The sequence below is a fragment of the Mercenaria mercenaria genome, chromosome 7 (assembly GCF_021730395.1).
Source record: "Mercenaria mercenaria strain notata chromosome 7, MADL_Memer_1, whole genome shotgun sequence".
Taxonomy (NCBI): Eukaryota; Metazoa; Mollusca; class Bivalvia; order Venerida; family Veneridae; genus Mercenaria; species Mercenaria mercenaria.
In genome coordinates this window covers 70,634,243-70,657,454 of record NC_069367.1, presented here as the reverse complement: position 1 = coordinate 70,657,454, position 23,212 = coordinate 70,634,243, and the positions used below count along the sequence as shown (strand labels likewise).

Genomic DNA, 23,212 nt, shown 5'->3' with positions numbered 1-23,212 from the left:
TCATGTGATTTTAGCAAAGAAAATAAGGAAAATAGCTCTACAGAGCAGAGCAAAAGAACTGAGGACTATTTCTGTCCGCTATTATGCGACTACCATTTTTTTTTTCGCGCCATTTTTCTATTTAGTGTCTGTATGCCTATAAGAAAAACTTTTTTCTCTGACAGTGTGCCAGTTTCATTTGAAATGAACTAGAAACCCAAATGCATGAAGAAATACAAGGTTTTAGCTTGATATCACCAGTTTCCAAGTTTTTACGGCATTTTCAGTACCATAACCAAAGCGTCAGATTTTGTCAAAAATAGCTGTCGCGACATAATATTGAAGCAGTTACCCTAAATTCAGCCTTGTTTTGCCCTGTTTTGACATTTTATACTCTGATCTACATGCAAATTACACATTTAAACTGTTGTATATGTTCACTTTTACCTCTGATGTCCAGAAAATAGCAATCAGTAGCCTATAAATATGCAGTTTTTGAAAAAATACACCCAAAACAGTGAAAATGTGATATTTTTGGGTTTTATCCTCATTTTCAACAAAATTGCAATTAATTTGTCATTTTCTATCAAATTTTAATCAAACTAGCCCATTCCCACCATCATCTGGCCAGATTTCATTTTTACCAATGTAATCTTATAGGTTATAACACACTAAATAGTTGTTGTTCTTTATTCTATATGAAATTGACCCATTTCCAATGACCGCAGCACACATCAGGACCCATTTTAAATTTCTGTAACTTACATTTTCTTCAACAATACTGTCAGTGCTAACTAAAAGTCAAAAGAAAAGTAGGGGTCATGTTTGATGCAAGAAAAATAATTTCAGTCAAACACACAAACTGCAAAATCAGCTAAAAAATGAGACCCCAAATTATACTGGTGGTGTATGGTCTAAGTTTCCATGAAAAATTTTGTCATGTTGTTATTTCATTATGAAAATGCTACCTACATGTCAAGCATAGATCTGTCATGTGATTTTAGCAAAAAAAAAAATGCAAAGAAAATAAGGAAAATAGCTCTACAGAGCAAAAAAAAAACTGAGGACTATTTCTGTACGCCATTATGCGACTACCATTTTTTTCGCGCCATTTTTCTATTTAGTGTCTGTATGCCTAGATGTAGGTTTCCGCCATTTTCAGAACAAAACCGACAGTTCCTGAATAGGAATGTACGGTACGGGTACTGTACTGGAATTAGGAACAACCAAATTGGCACGGTGTTGGGGTAAATATCGACCCGTCTGAAAACACTACCATGAGCGCCTTTAAAGTCATTTTTATCAAATATCAGCTATTATCGTTATGTGTTAATTTGACGGTGATGTTACAATTGCAATTACTTTGCATTTTATTGCATAAAGGGTGTTAGAAATAAAAAGAGAGTTTAGCATTAATTTTGGTTTTAGAACATCCTTAGGTAAGATATTGGCATACGGATGTCGTAATGATTGCCGTCAAAAGTCAAACTGCATTTAATATATTCAAAAATGAAACTTATGTTTAGAAATGCAGATGATGTCCCCGAAAAAAAAACCTGCGGTATTGACTGTAGTTTCATTTTTGCGCATTTTCTGCTGTATCAGTCGTAACGACATGCCTATTGTAACGTTTCCTGTTTTCAAGGATATGTACTATCCTACCCGAAATAGGTAACACAAGTTAATAAATTGTAATTTTAGAAACAGAGAACCAAAGTTATTAGAAATAATTTAGGAATATCGTGGCCATTGCAAGTCACAATTAAACAGTACAAATTGCAAACTCAAAAAACATATATTTACCACAGCTGTGCCGGGAATATCCAGTATCAGGCTGTCTCCAGTAGTATCTTCGGTATAAACCATTCCATCTGGACTTTGGACATCTATTCTTATATTCGTGGAGGATCCTTGCAGTATGCTGATAGTGGTATTTATTCCAACGCTACTATCAATGTCAAAACTGAATGAAACGGTATTTGACGGCAAGGAGTCCAGTTTCTCTGACAAAAGCTTAGGATGATAAAAAGACCAGTTCAGAAAAAAAAGGCATTTTCAAACAAAAATCACGTAATAGGCACTGTAACTAAAAATACAAACTTCAAGTAGGAACATTCCATTTTAGATATATGTATAGCTAACTGCATCAAAGTATCTAGACTGAAAAAATATTTCAGATATCATTTTCGGAAAAAGAGTTATTTGAGCTAAAAAAAAAAACGATCCCGGGTAAAATATTTGGAAAAACTGGAGACAACTACGCTATGACTTTACTGTAGGCTTAAGTGGGTATTGGCCTAGTACCCCATGCAAACCATGCACTTTTTACCTCTACGCAGGAAAAAAGCATGCTTAATTATGCATAATTGTCCTAAGGATTACCAATCTGAATAGAAAATTATGTAAAGATCAAATAAGTTAATGCCCTGGGGAAAGTGTGACATTTTCTGTGGTGAAATTTGTCAACAAATAGACGATTATTTTGAAAAATTCAAAACCCACAGAATTTCACAAGGTAAAATATACTGAAAAGGTTACTGCTGGAAAGAGAACAATCTCTTCTATCAATATATATGCGTCAAAGTATAGGAAAACATCTAGAAATATGAAAAAATCAAAGAAATCAATTTCAGGACTGTTCAATGCATGCCTGTCTTATCATGCATAGCATTTAACATAGATAGATTACTTTTCCATTGCACTGGTATAACATGGACAGGATTAGCATTAACAAACGGTGTTCACTAAACAATTTTACTATATAAACAGATTGTTTCGCTTATGTAAAGAAGGCTTTGGGTAAGTCTCTACTCGTATGACGTGCTTACTAAAATGTTTATGCATTAGACAGGTGACAAATATGATAATTCTTGGCAAACACATATAATGTCAGTGGAATAACACTGCTAGGTTATATGTTTCAAACGGCCAAGTGGTTAAGGTCGCTGACTCAAATCACTTGCATCTCATCGATGTGGGTTCGAGCCTCACTCGGGGCGTTGAATTCTTCATGTGAGGAAGCCATCCAGCTGACTTACGGAAGATCGGTGGTTCTACCCAAGTGCCCGCTCGTGATACAATAATGCACGGAGGTGCACCTAGGATCTTCCTCCACCATCAAAAGCTGGAAAGTCGCCATATGACTTATAATTGTGTCGGTGCGACGTTAAATCCAACAAAAAACATATTGGACAAATAAAGGCACTTTAATTCATTTCATGTAAAAAGTTTGTGCCTCTTAGACTTATTTAAGTACTTTATTTCGACTTATAGTTTTATTATAACAAAAAACGAACAAACCGTGGTTGATTCAGTTGCAAAGGAGGTCACTCCACTGGACAGTATTTCTATAAAAACGGATGCAAAACTTATAGTTCCGGTCTCGAGGTAAGATATGTGTATGCCTCCTGTTGCAGTTGCCATCGATATCATTCTTTCGTCTGCGTCTTGCGACACAGAAATAGTATGTATGATTACATTTGCTTCTTTGGCATTTTCAATAGACGCATCAAGGTCACCACGATTGTTTTCACCATCTGAAATCACTATGATTTCGGATCCGCCAAGATCACCACGTTTGCTCGATAAAATCTGCATTAATATGGCATAACCAGCTGTATTTTAACGTTAAGTATCTTATCTTATCTTTACCTAAGTATGAATGCACAATACCCAACGTTAAGATTATGTTGAAGCACGCCTGTTTTAGGCACACAAAATCAAAGTGACAATATGAGACTGTTTACATCTGTATTGTTGGACAACTATACACTGCGTTTAGTCGCTGATACATCTCGTACATGTAACCAATGTTCTTCGTATTTGGCAGTATTAATGCTGTGCGAAGATTTATGCAAAAATGAAAAACTTTACGTTCACGAACCTTGTATACGGTGCTTGCAGTCTGTTGCGTAATCAGGTAAATAAACTAAATGTAGCTAATTACAATCCCATAATGTTCATAAACATAATACACCCTAGATATTGATCTCTTCGTTTATCGGGTAGTTTTGACGCCTGCACATTTTATTTATACTAATCTATGAAAAACTTTTCAATTCATGTCATTCAAATAGCTAAGGGCACAGCTTTTGTTTTTTTCGTTGCGTGTTTCGTCAGTCAGCATAAAACAAAAGTAAATATGTTGTTTACTTGGGTGGCAGGGGAGCGATTTCGTAGTTTTGGCCCCTGTCGATTTTCTGTATAAACAGGACAGGGTAGATATAAAAGCATATCTATCTTACTGGTTATTTATCATTATTAATTCTTTAATATATCGGAAATGTGGAACGGTTAATGATTCTACATGGCGGGTGTTTTGAAATTCCTAGCTCAGTACTTCCGGTTGCGGCTAAAACATAAGTATCAGAACAAAAAGTCGACCAGACGAGCGGCTGTCATTCATCCACATTTTTTCAAGTGAAAATTAGTGAAATAAAGTGGTGGTAGGCAGACACATTCCACACCACCCTGGTATGCATCTTTGTTCGAACTATAGATATATGCTACGAAATTGGATTTAAAAATAGAAATGAATGAATGGCAGAGTTCAAAGTGAGGCCCGGTTAGGCTATTTTTGGTCTATAAAATTTGGATGCTTTGGCCGATTTTCACTACATCTGGCGTAGAAAACGACAGGTTCATAGGACCGGAGAGGCGTCTTTATGTAGTCTATAGTATCTGCAATGGTCCATAGTAGTTTCAAAGAAAAATAAGCAAAAACGAGATTTCTATGGATATTTCAACACTGGTACCCACACGTCAATGTGGAATTCGCAAATTAGCACTTCCCTGCCACCTTGTAAGTGTGGAGTATATCTAACCTCACAGCGAGTTTATTATACGCGCTCGTAATATTTTAGTAACTGTCTCACTTCAGCAGTTGCTCTAAACATTATGACAGCAGTCATGGTATTATTTTTGATGGGAAAAATATGAAATCATATCAAAAGAAAGGCCTTTTTATTTTTTTAAAATCATATTAGATGTCGGTTAAATGTCTGTAATATCATAAACACCCCTCGTAAGTAAGATGGAAGAAGAAAGAAAAACATTCAATATTTACACTTAAGGCTTCGTTTATGCCACATCCAATACATGTGTTTCCAACGACATTCTTTGGAACTGCAGCTATAAGCGCATCCCTAACTTGCTGGGATGTAACTTTAGTAAGATGTTTCTTTGTTGAAGCACTGGTAGAGAACCAAACAATACCCAGCCAGCTGTCATCAGGAATCTTTGTTTGGATTATATACTCGCATGCTTGATACAATGTTGCAATTCTTGTACCCTGTTGACAGAAAATGCATTTATAGATAAGGGAATGTCTGTTCCAAATATTGTGATCTATACAGTATAAGATATACACATAACGACAAGCATTAACCTTGATAGAATAGCGTCTGAATTAAGGGTCAGCGCAGATATAGTTATTTCTTTGATGTATCGCTAGGTAATGCTGTATCTTTCTTACATGCCACATTCAGGTCTTTCAAACGGTGCTGGAAAACTTCCATGTTACTTTATCAAGCAACATTTATGTAGTAGGTTCGTGCAGTAACTCTTTACTTTATTTTCGCGAAAAAGCGAAAAAGTTCAAATACCTTGACGGTTATTCCTTGTTCCTTGAAGTACATTTCTCGATTTATTAAACGGTATTTTACGAAAAAGTATAGCGTACACTGCTTGTAATAACACAAATCTGGAAGACTACGTTTTTTCTTGTCTTGGAAATGTTTTAATGTCTCCTGATTACGTATATACATTTCATGTACAGATGGGTATATTGGCTCTCGGATAACAGTTTACGAGGTAATTCGAGTCTCATTACTACGGAATTCCGTTAGGGCCATCGCCTTTGAATGTATTGATATGAAACGATGATGAAAACGCGAAATCGAGAAACTACGATAACGAAAACGCGATAACACGATGATGATAACGCGATACTACGAAAACGAAAACGTGACAATACGACAGTATGATGATGATAATGCGATACACTATCGCGTTTTCACCATCGTACTGTCGCGTTTTCACCATCGCACTATCGTATTATCGCGTTTTCATTATTGTAGTATCGTGATTTCGCAATTTCATTATCGTACTATGGCATTATCACCATCGTACTGTCGCGTTATCACCATCGTACTGTCGCGTTTTCATCATCGTACTGTCGCGTTATCATCATCATACTGTCGCGTTATCACCATCGTACTGTCGCGTTATCATGATAGATCTATTACAATCTTTCATTGATCTCTGGAGTACGATTGGCTAAATCCAACAACGTCTAAATACCGACACCTTTTCGTTTCTACTGTATTACTTAATTTCTGAGCCAAATCACTTCAAACACCAGTTGCTTTTTATTCGATTCTTTTATATTGTAAATCTCTGTCAAATAAATGCCTTTTCCTAAAATCTAGAAAGCTATTTCAGTTTTCTCTAGATGGCAACATGCATGAAATAGCGTTTAGAATTTTGTACAAGTGACTAGGAGTTCCTGTGGAATAAACGACTACTAGTAAATAAATATTTACATTACGCTACAATCTAAGTCCTTTTTAATGATAAGTTTGAACATTTCTGCTTGGTATCTATTACAGGTAGATCTACCTTCATACTTGTGGAAACATCTAGTACAAACACACGATAGCCGTCAGTTTCTTGGAGTATCTTGAATATAGGCGTTGTGTTTGTGCTGGCCGGCAATGGTACTAAAAGTAAAGATAAAACTTGAAGATAAGCTATTTTTATACTCATTTACTCCGCAGGTACGATCGTGTTGCCATGGTGATGCATGGAAATAAATTCATGGCCGTAGCGAAAGACTACATTTTACCGAGGCAAATTAGTATGCGCATTTGTTCGTGGTTGGTAGGTAAATTTGAATGGTAAAGACAAAGCCCCGACAGGGGTTAGTTTGGACGGTTTGTGGGGGTGGGGGCTCCCCCAAGAAAAAATAGGATATATGATATGAAAAAAAATCACTTTAGTGCGCTGCTTTTATATAAAAGAGAAAAATTACCCTTTCTTTCCGCGATCTACCCCGGGTTCTTATACCGATTTATGGTCCGTTTGTAATGTGTCTCTCTTGCGATGGAAGTCTCAAATGCAACACAGGTCTTACTTTTGGGAGGTGTGTGTATAATAAACTTCTTGATTGAGTTCCTGATTTATCTCATACAAGTAAAAATAAATTGTAAAAAAGTTCGAACAGTTTTCCTTTCAGTCAAAGTTTCGTCTAGTGTTGCTCTCATGCTGAAAAGGACATTAGTTGTTTTTTTTTACAAAAAAATGTTCTTCTTTCATACAATGGCAAGGATGTTGTTAAAACGACTTGATATTTGTATAACGCACCACAGAGATAAGAGCAGAATGCATTTTAATAAATTGTTTGCGGCGTAAAATTAAAATAAAGCTTCATTAGGTTGAAAGGAACATTCTGTCTATATTCATCAATGATTACAGCATAAATTAAGTATCATCAATTGATCACCATGCGGTATTACCTTTTACGATATGACACTCGCGTCTTTAAAGTAAGTGAAAATAAACCGCGCCGTTGTCAACCAATGATATTTTGATAAAAATGAAATACATATAAACTATAATGATGAATTATTAAATTCTAAATGATTTTACTTTGGCACCAACAATTTCATCGATTTATGTTGAATCTTAACTATATTAGGTTTTTTTTAAAAAAAGAATTGTAGGAAATTAAACATAAAATAGCAAGAAAACGTAGGAATGTAAACTTTTCTGGTTGAGCATCTCGACCCCTAGGTTCCGTAAATTATTGCTCCAGTTTAAAGTGCCGAAGAACGAAATGACGATGGAAGGGGTGCGAATTTTTAATTCGGGATCCGAATGTTACACGCATGAAAAATGCAGTATTTGTGAATGTTTGGAAATAGCTTTCCGGTTGGTTTTACAGGCCTATTTTATTACATATAAAATCTGTAGGGGACTTAGGGCGTAGCGCAACCAATTCTGAAGCTACTCAGCAGGAGGATGTGAAAAGGGGAAACCTCTTCCGTTTGTGTTGGTCAGTCGAATCTCCCCACGGGTAAAGATTCTGGGAATAGAATGAGAACATGTGGCTTCTTGTAAAAGTGATTGGCCAGTATGACCTGCTTAGATCTATGATGCTCATGACAGACACGTAGCTCAGCATACCAACAAGCATATCGTCATTTTCGACAACGGAAATATAAAAAAAAGAAATTTAATAAATAAACTCCGAAGGCTGAGGGGATGAGGTGTAAGATGAAATGAAGACTCAAAGAGGCTTTTTGCACACATTTAATGTTGAACTGTGATACAAACTGCCTTATAAAGCCAGTCAAGAAAGTTCCCAAACTGACAATTCTATTGTGCCGAATAAAAAGTTTTAAGACATTGGTTTGATATAATTATGGGCAAAACCTTTGACGCTCATCCTTGGCTGATACTATAATACTGGAGCTTATCTAAGACTGAATAGGGAAGATCAAAGTTTAAACCAGTAACTACAGTGTTTGACATAATTTGCTTGAGACAGACATTATGGATATATTCAAAGCTGTAATACTTAAACTGTACTAATGAATATATCTTTTCTGGTATGATAAATATATAATTTTTAATTCGTATAAAATACGCGTACAACCTTGAAGCCATGGTAAGCGTAAACGTGTAACAAGAAGTTATCATTAGGTTCAACACATCTGACTGAAAGTGTTTTGCTTCTAAATTTGACATGAAACTTATTCTGCCACTTTTCTTGGCATAAAAGTAGCTAAATACGTCTCCCATTGGTATAAGACACTGTTTTTTTCCTACAATCTTTTGAATCGCTTTACATTTACAGTATTATGGTTTCTGTATGTTTATACAATGTATTATTCGGACGCAGTTATCAAGAGCTTTTTGTCTTATTTTATTTTACAAATGCATGGACACTTAAACTTATCTCCATATTACCAACTAATGAGATTCAAGCAACTAAAATGGAAATAAATACATTGCCGCATGCATTTCGCTATTTACATTTAAAAAGCAGTTTCATCAGACCATTTTTCCGCGTTTTGCTTTTAGCGGCGTTTTGCAAATGTATCTGATAGCATTTACTGTAATTTTGACAGTAATTTGAATGATTATTTTTTTGTGGAAGTCTTGATTTTAAGGCTTTGGATTAAGTAGTTGTTTAAACTAAGTTATCTCCCTTTGACCATAGTTGTAGTTTGTGTCAAGTCAGGTGTATTGACCTTAGGCCAATGTGTTCCCTCTAAAAGACTGTGTTTTGATTGGTTTAGGCATCAGGGATCAATATCTCACTACCTGGAAAGCTTTGATACTTTGTATATGTATTTGGTAGAAGTTATTTTAAATCAGTAATATATTAGTTTTAAATGGATGGAATTATTAGTCAGAGGTTAGTTACTTTCATTTATAAGGTTCCTATCAGTTTTTGCTGGTCTTATAAAGTGATAGATAATGATTTTAACCTTTACAGTTTTGGACTTTTCTGATTAAGACAGATTAGTATATTTTGAGTAAAATCATGTTTCATAAATGGCAGTCTTCTCACATATCTCTGTCTCTTTCTTTAATTACACATTTAACAATTTAATCATTTGCAGACCATTAACCTGAATCACAGTGTGATAGAGCAGATGAGTTGTTGGTGCAGCTGGTGATGTTTTCTATAGTGGTGATGCATTTAAGTCTACAACTTGGTAAGCATACATGTGTTTTGTTATGTATATGTGTAATATGTAATTGTATGCTTTTAATGTATATGTAAGTTTACATATAATTCAAGCATATGTACTAAGTATTATGTTTAATGACTGCAAGGTGCCACTACACACAACTATATGTTTTAACCTGTATTACCATATGAATAAGATATTTATGCATTTATTATAGTATGTATGGTATTCTGATGTATCTATTATGTGTATTACCTGATTGTAAGTTTTGTTAATGTTATGTACTTTCAGGATGCTTAGTTTAACAACCAATAAATTGATAAAGGTACTTAAGAGCTTGTTTCCTACACATGGCCTCCAGATGGACCTACTCCTCAATCCCCACTAGCAGTTATACTTCTTTATAATTTAGAAAAGGACTTTAGGTAAAACTAGCCAAGTGACAAATGGCGACCAACGTGATATTGTGTATACAAGCCAGACACACCAGTGAAGAACATCAGCCAGCAACACTAGATTAGTAGATATACACATGAACGCTCATTTAAAAACAGTGATTCACGTGAAAAATTTATATGGATTTTTATTGGTGTAAATACGGTAATCAGATTGATTCTGATACTTCCACAGAACTGGATGTTGAAGTTATTTTCTGCTTCAGAACATTTTTGTAATTTAAATACAAATCAGAGGACTAGTATTTACAGTGACGACGAAAAGAGAGTTAATTTTGAACAGTTAATTTATAAACAGTGACAATGGATTTATTTATAACAGTGTTGAACAGTGAATTTAATTTTTGGATTTTAAGTGAAAAGTATTTATCACTTTTCATTTTGAATACGGGAAGAAAGTACAGTGGAGAACAGTGATTTACAGTAATTTGAACCGTGATTTAGTTCCGAACACCAGGAGCTGAGTGTTATTTTCAAAGCAAACAGTTTAAGACAGTGGCAGTGTTGTGTGTATAAGTGGCATAATAGGACATTATCCATTTTACAAGAATTTTACAGTAGAACAGTTTTAAAGTACAGAACAGTTATCAACTGTTGGTGAGTTAAATGAATTTTCTATACATGTACTTAAATTGCAGTTAGTCTGTAATTGCTAAAGTCAGTGTTGCCATTCCAACACATTTTCAAATTTTACACAGCTATATTGTCTGTGGTTTTTCACGAATAACTGCAGTTTTTGTATATGTACATTATGAAGTGCTCATTGTAAGTGAGAGAGTTGTCACATTGCATATATAACTTAACTTTCTTGGTAGAGGTACTCTTAATTTAATAATTCTTCTCTCCTAGTCTACTATTTCTAGTATTCTTATAACAGTCTAACTAATATCGTAATTAATTTTAAAAAACTGCCATTTAGAGACAATTCTGAAAAATATCCAAATTCAGTAATGTAAACATTTTTGAGACCGGTTGAACTAAATTTTGACCTTAGTTGACATTGTGTAGTGGAACTTATTTCCTGTTCAATTTAGTCTGTCAGAGTTGTACTGTCAAGGTTGAGCAGTTTTCTATAGATAAGCTGTAGTTTAGTGATTGAGTAGAAGTTAGCGGAACCTGTTTTGCTGTGACAGGGCACTACTTGTTGTTTACAATCCATATATAGATCATGTGACCTCTTTGACCTGTCATATTTGGTTTAACCCAGATGGTTTCATTTTTCATTGGTTGAGTTGTTTTACATTTGCGACACCACAGACCACATGACTGTAATCTGACATAATTGCTTACTATTATTAGATATAATCATATATAGTAAAAGGCTTCTCAATGAATATATAGGTCAGTGGGTACATAAAAATAAATAGTTGGTTATTATTTTTGGTGAAGATATTTTTTTGCTGAAAAGTAAACAGTATTGATACTTTGTGTGTTATACATGTATATTGTGTCCTAACTGGTATAAGGAAATATATTGACTTAGACTGTCAATTTAATTGAATAGTTGAAAAAGTTTGAGATTAAAATTAATTTCTTCCTTTTTCAATTGAAGTATACAGTTTCTGAGATTGATTTAATAGAAATTAAATTAATAACAGAAAACTAAACTTGACCTCAAGTATAAAATAAAGTGTATTTGTTTGGTATATAAGCATAAATTGCTACCATATAAAGTTGTCATAATATACATTGTTTATTAATCAAAGCCAGAGGCTGGTATAAAGATACACATTGAGTATTGAGTATATTTGGTAGTGGTAAAAGGTTTATTGGTTTAGACACATGTTTTAGTATGCAATAAAGTGGAATATAGGTGATTGAAATATTTATTGGTGAAATATTGGTACTGATATTTTATATTGATGAAATGGGTTATTGATTTTTTGGTTGAATGAACAACAGGTATTGAAGGGATTACTGATTGTATAGATTACTGATATAGATAGATAAGATTGAGGTGATAAAAGATAATTGATGAGTTTACTTATACAGGGGTGTTAAGTTATTGTGTATGATATATTGATATTTTGAAAGTGAAAGTGAAAGTAGAGATTTAGTTGAAAGTGAAAGTAGACTTTGAATTCTTACACTGAAATTCTTTATATTTAAGCAGTAGTCACTGCATAAGAGTACTAAGTGAGCATTACTGTTAATGCGAAAGGAAGTTAATTGAATCAAGGGTTAGTGTTGAAAGGTTGTATAAAGCAAATAGTCTTTGAGTTGACTTTGACTATAAAGCGACACTGAATGCTATAAAGACTTAAGTGAAATTAAAGCTTAGTGCTATAAGAAGCTATTTGATTGAGATTAGAAGTTGAATTGGAGTTTGACTGAAAGGTGTTGTAACAGAATTGAATTGAATTTAGAACTACAATGAGTTGTTTAGTTGTATTGAGACTGAAAAAGACTTAGTACTGAAATAGATGAAGTGGATTTGAAGCGATGCGCGTACTGAATTACTGAGTTGGTGTTTCAATATATTGAAGAAGAAAGGTGAATTTATTGAAAAGTGAGTAGAATTAAGTGAATTTGAAGGTGAATAGTGAAAGTGAATCGAAAGAGTTTTGAAAGTGAATTAAAGCAACAGAAACTCTACGTAAACTTAGTTTTAAGTCATACTTAAAAAGTCATACTTTGGTGCGTGGCATTCCCTGTTTGATATTTTTCTTTGTTTTTTTAGCTAAGTAAACTGATTGATGAGAGGCATATTGAATGAAGTGAAACAATAGTGACTGAAAAAGTGACTTAGGTGAAATTTTGCAGAGAACCACATTGAACTGAATTGAATAGAACGTGATCCTAGTTAGTATTACAGTATACTGAAGTACAGTTATAACTAAACTGCATGAAATATTGAATTAGAGCTAGAAGAAGCTAGCTTAAGTGAATAGTACAGTGCAATACTGAATTAAGAAATACTTAAATATTAATAGAATATTAACACGAACTGAAAGACACTGATTATATACTGCGAATAGGTGTTACATATTGAATAGTGAATGCATAACTGAATTACATAGAGAAAAGACTTATATAAGAAGGAGGCTGAGTGTTTGAAATATTATTGAAGAAAATTAGGCTTTACAGAGATTTAACGGAGAATTGTCAAGATGAGTGATAAAGAAGAAGGTACAACGGGTGGAACAGCAGTTACAGAGGAAGATTTAAAGATTCTTGAAGCATTTCATGCTATGAAAATGAAACCACCAAAGATTGAGAAACCAGAGGACTTGATGTCCTATATGAAACATTTAGGGGATGAACTTAGAAAGGATACACTATCTGCAGCATTTGAAACAAAATCTGGTGAGGATCTAGGAGCCAGACCAAAGACAGGTAGTCATCATTACCCTAAACTGTCAACATTTTATGGTGAGGAGAATAAAGGAGAAGTAAGCTGGCCTACTTTTAAGTTTGAATTGGAGGCACTTTTAGAAGAAAAAGTATTTAGTAAAGAACAGATACTACTTGGACTTAGGAGAGCGGTGAAAGGAAATGCGAGTGACATTATAAGACGATTAGGTACTGGCGTCAATATTCATGAAGTGATGAGGAAGCTAGAAGGGACATTTGGTAATGTAGAAACACAAGAGAGCATTATGGAGAAATTTTACTCTAGTCACCAGAAAGTTAATGAATCAATAACAAGTTATACATCTAGACTAGAAGAAACATTTACACAGGCCGTTTCACTGGGAGGTCTAAGTAAGTCAGATGATAGAAAATTGAAGAGTGTGTTATACAGAGGACTCCGGCCAGAAATCAAACAGCTATCGGGATATAAATATGACACCGTCGCAGATTACGACCGATTTAAGATAGAACTTAGGAAGATAGAGGCTAATATGAAGGAAGAACAACCTGAAAGTAAGAAATGTCATGCTGCAGTCAACATAGACAAGAACACAAATGAGGAGTTATTGAAGAAGCTGAATAAGACAGAAGAGTTACTACTAAAGCTGAATGCAAGGATAGACAAATTAGAAGAAAAGAAAGAAACACCAGATAGACAGTTCAGTCAGAACTTTAACAGAGGATATAGAGGCTCATACAGAGGAAACAGTGGTGGAAGAAGGAATTACACAGGGAGATTCTACAATGGAGCAAGAGGCAGAGGAGATTACAGGCCACAACGACCAACTGGAACAGGAACATTCCAACCTACTTGCTTTAACTGCAATGAAAAAGGTCATATTGCCAGGAACTGCCCAAAAGAATAAGTGCCTCTGTTGTTGGGTCAAACAAAGGCACCAGTCAAAAACAAGACCCCAAATTAATAGGTGAAACCAATGAAGTAAATATCATCATAGGAAATTTAGAAACAACAGCACTCTTAGACAGTGGAAGCTGCATTAGTGCAATTTCACATTCATTCTGGAAAGACAATTTATCTGAGATAGCTCCACTCCAACCATTACAAGATATTGTGAATTTGAGAATAGAATGTGCTGATGGACAGAAACTTCCCTACATAGGATACATTGAAACAGAATTGAAAATCACAAATGGTTTACCAAAGGCTTCACCTCAACAGTGTTTATTTTTGATAACGCCAGATACAAACTACTCTTTTCGAACCCCAGTTATCATTGGCACCAACATACTATCAGAACTTCTACAAGAATGCAAACAGGACCTTGGTCCTCAGTTCATACAGAAGGCAGGCTTACACACTCCTTGGTTTTTAGCTTTCAGCTGCATTACTTACAGAGAAAAAGAACTGAAGAGAAACAAAAATAAGGTAGCCATAGTCAGATGTGCAGAGCCATCCAAGATTATTCTAGGTCCAAATGAGTCGAGAGATATTTTAGGAGAAACGGACAAGGAATTAGAATACGGCCAGACAACAGCCATCATCCATGAAACAGAAGATACTGTTTTACCAGACTTCATAGACAGTACTCCTGGAATTGTGAACTATGACTACAAGAAAAACAGACAACTAGTGGTTACAGTTTCTAATCTCACAACAAACAGTGTAGTGATTTCACCTAGGTCCATCATATGTGAGTTACAACCTGTTAAAACAGAAGATAAATTGTTAAGTAAAGGCAGATGAAGACAGTTCAAATCAAGATATCATGGATAAAGTTACAATAGATACAGATAACAACCTTACAGAAGAACAAAATAAACGCATCAAAGGTCTGCTGAAGAAACACATAGATATTTTCTCGAAAGACGACACAGATATTGGAAACTGCACAAGAATTAAACATCGCATAGATTTAATAGATGAAGTACCTTTCAAACAACGACATAGGAGAATACCACAGAATATGATAGAAGAAGTCAGAAACCACCTTGAACGCTTGTTATCTGCAGGAATTATACAAAAGTCAAAGTCACCATGGGCATCTAACATTGTTTTAGTAAGGAAGAAAAACAATTCTCTCAGAATTTGTGTTGATTACAGGCAGCTCAATATTAAATCAGTGAAAGACTCCTACGCTCTGCCACGTATTGAAGAGGTTTCCGATGTTCTACATGGATCCAAGTATTTTTCAACTTTGGACATGAAATCAGGGTATCATCAGGTAGAAGTAGAAGAAACACACCGAGAACGCACTGCATTTACTGTAGGACCACTTGGTTTTTTTGAATGGGTTAAAATGCCATTTGGTTTAGCCAACTCTCCAGCCACTTATCAACGACTTATGGAGGAATGCCTTGGCGATTACAACATGACTATATGCGTTATATACTTAGATGACCTGATAATCTTTGCGAACACTTTCGAAGAACACCTAGAACGACTCGACAAAGTATTAACACGTCTTAAAGAATGCGAACTTAAACTATCTCCTGAAAAATGCTACTTCATACAACAAAAGTGAAATTCTTAGGACACGTCATAAGCAAACATGGTATAGAGACAGATCCTTCTAAGATAGAGAAGATAAGAACATGGCCAACTCCAAGAAATGCCGATGAATTGAAATCCTTGTTTCCTTCTTAGGATATTATCGCAGATTTATACGCGACTTCTCCAAAATTACAAAACCTCTTACAGACCTGATACCTGGAACTTCAACAAAGAAACGCTCAAAGAAAGAACAGAAAGAATGGATATGGACCAGTACTGAACAACAAATATTTGAAGACTTGAAAAAGAAACTAACATCACCACCTATATTAGCCTTTCCTGACTTCACGAAAGAATTCGAGTTACACACGGACGCGTCTGCTAAAGCCTTAGGAGCTGTCTTATATCAGGACAAAAAATTGCGTATGCTAGTCGATCTCTTACAAATCAGAGCGCAACTACTCGGCATACAAATTGGAATTTCTGGCGCTAAAGTGGGCTATTACTGAGAAATTCGCAGACTACCTAGCATTGAACCATTTCACAGTACTGACCGATAACAATCCGCTTACTTACATATTAACAACTGCAAAGTTAGACGCAACCGGACAACGATGGGCTTCCGCATTAGGCGAATACAATTTTGATATTCTGTATAGACCAGGCTTACGCAACATAGATGCCGATGCGATGTCAAGATACCCGTACGAAAGACTGAATACTGGAGATGAAACCATGAAGATAGACGACAGCACAGTGAACTATATGTAGCAGTATCATATCACCACCTTATATAGAAGTCATACCAATAGCCAGTATAAATATACTAGAGGCAACAGAGACACCAGGTGTACCTATGGCACAACTTGAAGTTAGAGAAATCCGACAGAGTCAACGACAAGACAGATTGATAGAAAGATGGTGAAGAGCTGTGATAGATCAGTATTTACCAGATAGAAATCAGTGCAAGACAAAAGAGGACTTATTTATGAGGAAAAATTTTCACAGTTTAAAGATAGTGAGAGGGATTTTATATAGAGAAGTTAAAGGAGAGAATACAATCAACCAACTAGTCATGCCAGAATGCTACAGAAAAATGGTATTACAAGGCCTACACAGTGATATTGGACACCCGGACGAGACAGAACTATATCGCTACTTAGAGAGAGATTCTTTTGGCCAGGCATGACATCGGATGTAGAGAACTGGGTTTCGAACTGCAAAAGGTGCATAAGAAGAAAGTCATCAACAAACATTAAATCAGAACTAGTGAACATTGTCACAACTTATCCTCTTGAATTAGTATCAATGGACTACCTTACACTAGAACCATCAAGAGGACATGGTAACATTCTTGTGATAACTGACCATTTCACCAAATATGCTCTGGCAATACCAACTAAGAATCAGACAGCCAAAACTACTGCAGATGCATTCTACAACCACTTCATTGTCAACTATGGAATTCCAACTAAATTACACACAGATCAAGATGCCAACTTTGAGTCAGACTTAATCGAAGAATTATGCCATATTACAGGAATGCGAAAAACAAGAACAACACCATACCACGCAATGGGAAATGGCTGCACCGAACGCTGGAACAGAACATTACTAGATATGTTAGGCACATTAGAACCATCAAAGAAGCCTGATTGGAAGAATTACATCCCATCATTAGTATACGCTTATAATTGCACCAAACATGAAAGTACAAAAACAACACCATTCGAACTTATGTTCGGAAGAAAGCCCAAGTTACCTATTGACGCAGTCTTCGAAACTGCAGACATTGAACAGCCAACATCTAAAACAACAAAAGATTACATCCAGAACTTAAAGAAAAGAATGCAGACTACACAAGAAATAGTAAGGAAGTACACAGACAAAGCCAGAGAGCAACAAAAGAAACAATACGACAAGAAAGCTACGGCATCCAGAATTTCAGTAGGAGATAAAGTCCTCATTAAAATCCTTGCATTTGATGGAAAGCACAAGATAGCAGATAAGTTTGAAGAAGAGATGTACGAAGTAGTAGAACAGCCTAGATTAGAAATACCAGTGTTCAGATTAAGATCTAAAACGGGAATTGAAAAAGTACTTCACAGAAATCATCTGTTACCTATACAGACTACAGAAAGTGAGGAGGAAATTAAGATAATGAGACCTGTTCCCAAACCGAGGAAATTAAAGAAACAGAAGGATGATATTGTGGAGAAAAGTGAACCAAATGTTGCACTTCCAGAGATAAATAGAATAGAAAGAAGTGACGTCACAAGTGATTCAGAGTCAAGTGATTCAGGTGATGAATATGTGCCTAACACATACAAAAGTGGGGACGCCCACATTCCTGAAATTATAGAGAAAGTAAATAAAGTAGACAGAAAGAAAGAAAGCAGGACTGAAGAATTAGAAAGAGAAATGCATGTAAAAGAAGTGGATGAAACGAGAAAACATACAGGAGATGAAATACATGGTAGTCAAATTGACAACATGGGAATTCACACTGAAGACGATGACATGAGAATTAATACTGGAGAGGGTGATATGAGAATTCATACTGGGGAGGATGATATGAGATTTCATACTGAAGAGAAGAACATGAAAATCCACACTAGTGATGACAACTTGGGAACACACACTGAAGATAACATGGGCATTCATATTGAATATGAAAACCTGAGAATACATACTGATCATCCAGTAGATATAGGAACAGATAGTGAAGTTACAGATAAAAATAATTCAGTTAGTGGAGTAACAGATAAGGATAGACAGAAAGAACATTCTGAAATAGAAATGATTAATGAGGCTGAAAATAGAAAAGGAGAGATAAATTCTACAGAAACTGTGTTAGAAAGAGAGAGAGGAATTAGAGAAGGTGCCATAAGAAAAGTACCAAATATACAGAAACGTGTAATGATATCAGAGGAACCAAAAATAGAAACACTTGAAACAAGAGAACCAAATATAGTGAGAAAAAGGAAAGGACAAAAGCCTTTACCTAAAATACCTACAAGAAGGTCTGAAAGGGAGAAAAGATTACCGGCTAATTTAAAAGACTATGAGATGAATGTAATGGTTTCATATCCTCCAGACTATAGGTTACATGCCTTAGATGTTTTTATAAATTCCGATGTTTTAAAGAATGTGGATCCAGAAGTTGCAAAGAAAGTGATAAATGCAGTTATGCAGTAATATGTATCACACTGTAAACAGAATTGTGAAGTGACAGTATAAATTACACTGAATAGATAAAATATCAATAGAGATAAAAAGAGATAAATTAAGAGAATTATTTCTTAGTGAAAATATTTGTTGTACTGAATGATGTAGTTTGATTGAGCATATTGGATTGAATATTGTTGTTTTTATTGTTTTTAAATTTTTAAATGTCTGATACATCATGTTATTTTGTCTACAATTGTGAGGTCACAACTTTTGAGAAGGGGAGACAATACAGTAAAGTTGTTGACATATTTTTTGCTATTCTATTTGAGAAATACATGTTTAATCACATGTTTAAATTTTTATGAGAAATATTTAAGGGGTATATAAAGTAGCCTTTATTATGTTTATTAGTTATTTCTTATTGTAATATATTATGTATAGGACAGTGTAATATTTGACGTACGAATGACGGGACGTCATTTCTCTGACAGAGGAAGTGTGTGGCAGTCTTGATTTTAAGGCTTTGGATTAAGTAGTTGTTTAAGCTAAGTTATCTCCCTTTGACCATAGTTGTAGTTTGTGTCCAGTCAGGTGTATTGACCTTAGGTCAATTTGTTCCCTCTAAAAGACTGTGTTTTGATTGGTTTGGGCATCAGGGATCAATATCTCACTACCTGGAAAGCTTTGATACTTTGTATATGTATTTGGTAGAAGTTATTTTAAATCAGTAATATATTAGTTTTAAATGGATGGAATTATTAGTCAGAGGTTAGTTACTTTCATTTATAAGGTTCCTATCAGTTTTTGCTGGTCTTATAAAGTGATAGATAATGATTTTAACCTTTACAGTTTTGGACTTTTCTGATTAAGACAGATTAGTATATTTTGAGTAAAATCATGTTTCATAAATGGCAGTCTTCTCACATATCTCTGTCTCTTTCTTTAATTACACATTTAACAATTTAATCATTTGCAGACCATTAACCTGAATCACAGTGTGATAGAGCAGATGAGTTGTTGGTGCAGCTGGTGATGTTTTCTATAGTGGTGATGCATTTAAGTCTACAACTTGGTAAGCATACATGTGTTTTGTTATGTATATGTGTAATATGTAATTGTATGCTTTTAATGTATATGTAAGTTTACATATGATTCAATTATATGTACTAAGTATTATGTTTAATGACTGCAAGGTGCCACTACACACAACTATATGTTTTAACCTGTATTACCATATGAATAAGATATTTATGCATTTATTATAGTATGTATGGTATTCTGATGTATCTATTATGTGTATTACCTGATTGTAAGTTTTGTTAATGTTATGTACTTTAAGGATGCTTAGTTTACCAACCAATAAATTGATAAAGGTACTTAAGAGCTTGTTTCCTACACATGGCCTCCAGATGGACCCACTCCTCAATCCCCACTAGCAGTTATACCTCTTTATAATTTACAAAAGGACTTTAAGTAAAACTAGCCAAGTGACATTTTGACCGGTAAACTTGATTCAGTATTATATTTTAAAGTCTTTTAAAGAGTACTAAAATTTCTTTACTGACGTTTCTGAGTTATGAAAAGATCATGAAAGGATATCAAATTATGTTAACATTTTCTGTAATAGTGGTAAAACTTTTGTTGATATTAACCAGTATTTTATCATCTACATGTGAACATGATGAAAGTTTACAGTGAAATAAAAGTGCACGTCTACAGTAGAAATTATTAAATGAATGACAACTGAGCTGTAAAACTAGTTCCTAAATCTGAACTAGGCAAATTTAAAATCTATAATCAAGTACATTATTTTTACCGTATCACAGAGTTTCAGATATGCATATGCAACAGAAATGCTTTTTCAATCACTGAACTAGCTAATAAATTTCATTCAAAGGTGAAACGTCTTAATTGACACAAATACTATGGAATATAATTTCCATCGAAGAATTTTGAAAATTGTTTCGCTACTCTTCGTGGTATAAAGTAGCCAAATGCGTTTCCAATTTCTACAAGACGCTGACTTCTGGTAATCTTTTGAATTTCACATTTGAAAAGTTAAACTTCCATTAAATCATTTCATTTACAGTATGGCTACTGTCTGTTTCGAACGGAGTTATCAAGTGTTTTTCATTCCCATTTTACATTTAATAACACTGCAACTTTTGCCCGTATCACCAAGTAATGAGATCCAAGCAACTAAATAAGCATGAAAACTTTCTTGGTGGCATTCATTACGCTTCATTCATTTTAAGATCATTTTTCCCACGGTATTGTAGATATTGTTTCATTTAGCGTGTTTAGATTACGATGCAAGTGTAACTTAATCAGTAAAATATTTTTCTGCAAAACTTGATCTTAGTATTATATTTGGTTAATCTTTTGAAGATTTCTTTAATTGCGTGTCTGAGTCATAAAATGATATCATAATATTAATATGTCAACCTGACATCCTTAATAGTGGTAAAATCATTTATTGAAAATCACTCGCTGTTCTAATAAACTTCATCAAAGAATGTGGGTGGGTAGTAGGGTGGAATGTAGCTCTCAGTGTTATAAACGGATATTCAATTTCATTACAGTCAAACTTGCTTGAGGGACCACGTCATATATATGTAGATATAGTACTAGAGAACACTCAATGACTCAAATAGTAAACCTTACATTGCATTCATCCATACACCTGTATATCACAAGTTAGTAATAAGTCATTGCAATGTAATGTTAATTTTCATGGTAAATACTGAATAGTGTTTTCTTGTTTTTGTTGTATATGATAAATGATATGGTAAAAGTAACATTATATCTAAATTTCAGATTAAAAGTGGATCTGTATTTACGATGTTGTCTATTCCAAATTTTATATAACATACCTATTTGAAAATGAAAATTGAAGACATAGCTACTAAACCGAGAATAGACACTACAGGAAAGCCTGGTAGTCTATACAGCTGAGACAAACTGAAAGACGGAGATTAAAATTAATGGCCCAGGTAAAAAAAAACTACCGAGGCAGATGAGGCAGAAAAAAATCAACCGAGGCAAATAAGGCAGAAAAAAATGACCGAAACAAGTATCTCGATTGCCTCAGTAGTCGCTACGGCCATGAAAGTTTGTATACAATCACATGTCTATACGATTATACCGAATAAATACAATACACTGTCTAATTATAAGCGTATTTCCTGTCTTTGATTACCTGTTTTGAGGCCATCGTGTTATCGAATTTTGTGTTTATTTATTAGTGGGCTTGCTGTTTTTTCATATTTGCATGATACAGAGAAAATGTGCTAAAAGTAAAGATAAAACCTAGAACTGACGAAAGCGAACATAAATAAGTGAACTTGAAGATAAGTTATTTTTATACACATTTACTTCGCAGGAACGATCGTGTTTATTAGTGACCTAACTTCGTCCTGGGCTTGCAGTTGTGATGCATGTAAATATTAATTTCGTATGCAACCACATGTCAATGAGTTTATACCGAGTAAATACATTAAACATATCCAGTGTCTTTGATTACCAGTTTTGAGGCCATCACGTTCACTCATTACTTCCGGAGAGCTGCGACCATTGTATTTTTTCGAATGGTGAATTATTTATGAGGGGGCTTGCTGTCATGATACGGGGCAAGATTTGCATAAAGTCACATGTCAATAAGTTTATGCCGAATAAACACATTAAACATATCCAGTGTCTTTGATTACCTGTTTTGAGGCCATCACGTTCACTCATTACTTCCGGAGAGCTTCGACCATCGTATTTCGAATGGTGAATTATTACGTAAGATGCAAAGTAAAAGATTTCCCGGAAGCACAGAGCACCCGAAACACAGCCATAGAGCCATTCATTGCAAAATAAGCCCATAGCAGAAAGAAGCTGTAACGCTCAGAATAATGTTGTATAATGTAAGTCATGTCTACATAAAGAAACACTTATATTGATAAAGTTTAAACTGGATGGCATTGTTGTGCAAATGATATGCTATGTATTTTATTTGATGAATAGAGGAAAGTACAACCATTTAAAAAAGTTTAGAGTGTTGTAAAGTCTGAATAATTGCATTAGACACTATCTTTACGTATTTAAACTGAAATATG

At 34.6% G+C, this 23,212-nt stretch overlaps 1 protein-coding gene and 1 long non-coding RNA gene across 3 annotated transcripts in view; one reads left to right on the top strand and one right to left on the bottom strand.

Annotated features, from left to right (window-relative positions):
• Window positions 1-23,212, bottom strand: part of LOC128558649 (calcium-activated chloride channel regulator 4-like) — a 50,773-nt gene that overhangs the window by 11,710 nt on the left and 15,851 nt on the right. The window contains exons 6-9 of the mRNA XM_053548636.1: window positions 6,598-6,698; window positions 5,045-5,269; window positions 3,280-3,570; window positions 1,783-1,992 (exon numbers count right to left, since the gene is read on the bottom strand). Coding sequence (XP_053404611.1) covers window positions 1,783-1,992; window positions 3,280-3,570; window positions 5,045-5,269; window positions 6,598-6,698 — 827 coding nt within the window. The remainder of the gene's footprint in view (window positions 1-1,782; window positions 1,993-3,279; window positions 3,571-5,044; window positions 5,270-6,597; window positions 6,699-23,212) is intronic.
• On the top strand, window positions 9,260-23,197 carry LOC128558651 (uncharacterized). Of its 2 annotated transcripts, none has more exons than XR_008371783.1 (4): window positions 9,260-9,704; window positions 9,972-10,732; window positions 20,089-20,184; window positions 21,930-23,197. It is a non-coding gene; the product is annotated as an uncharacterized LOC128558651 (long non-coding RNA). The 2 variants fall into 2 exon arrangements; XR_008371782.1 differs by lacking the exon at window positions 21,930-23,197 and adding an exon at window positions 20,452-20,604.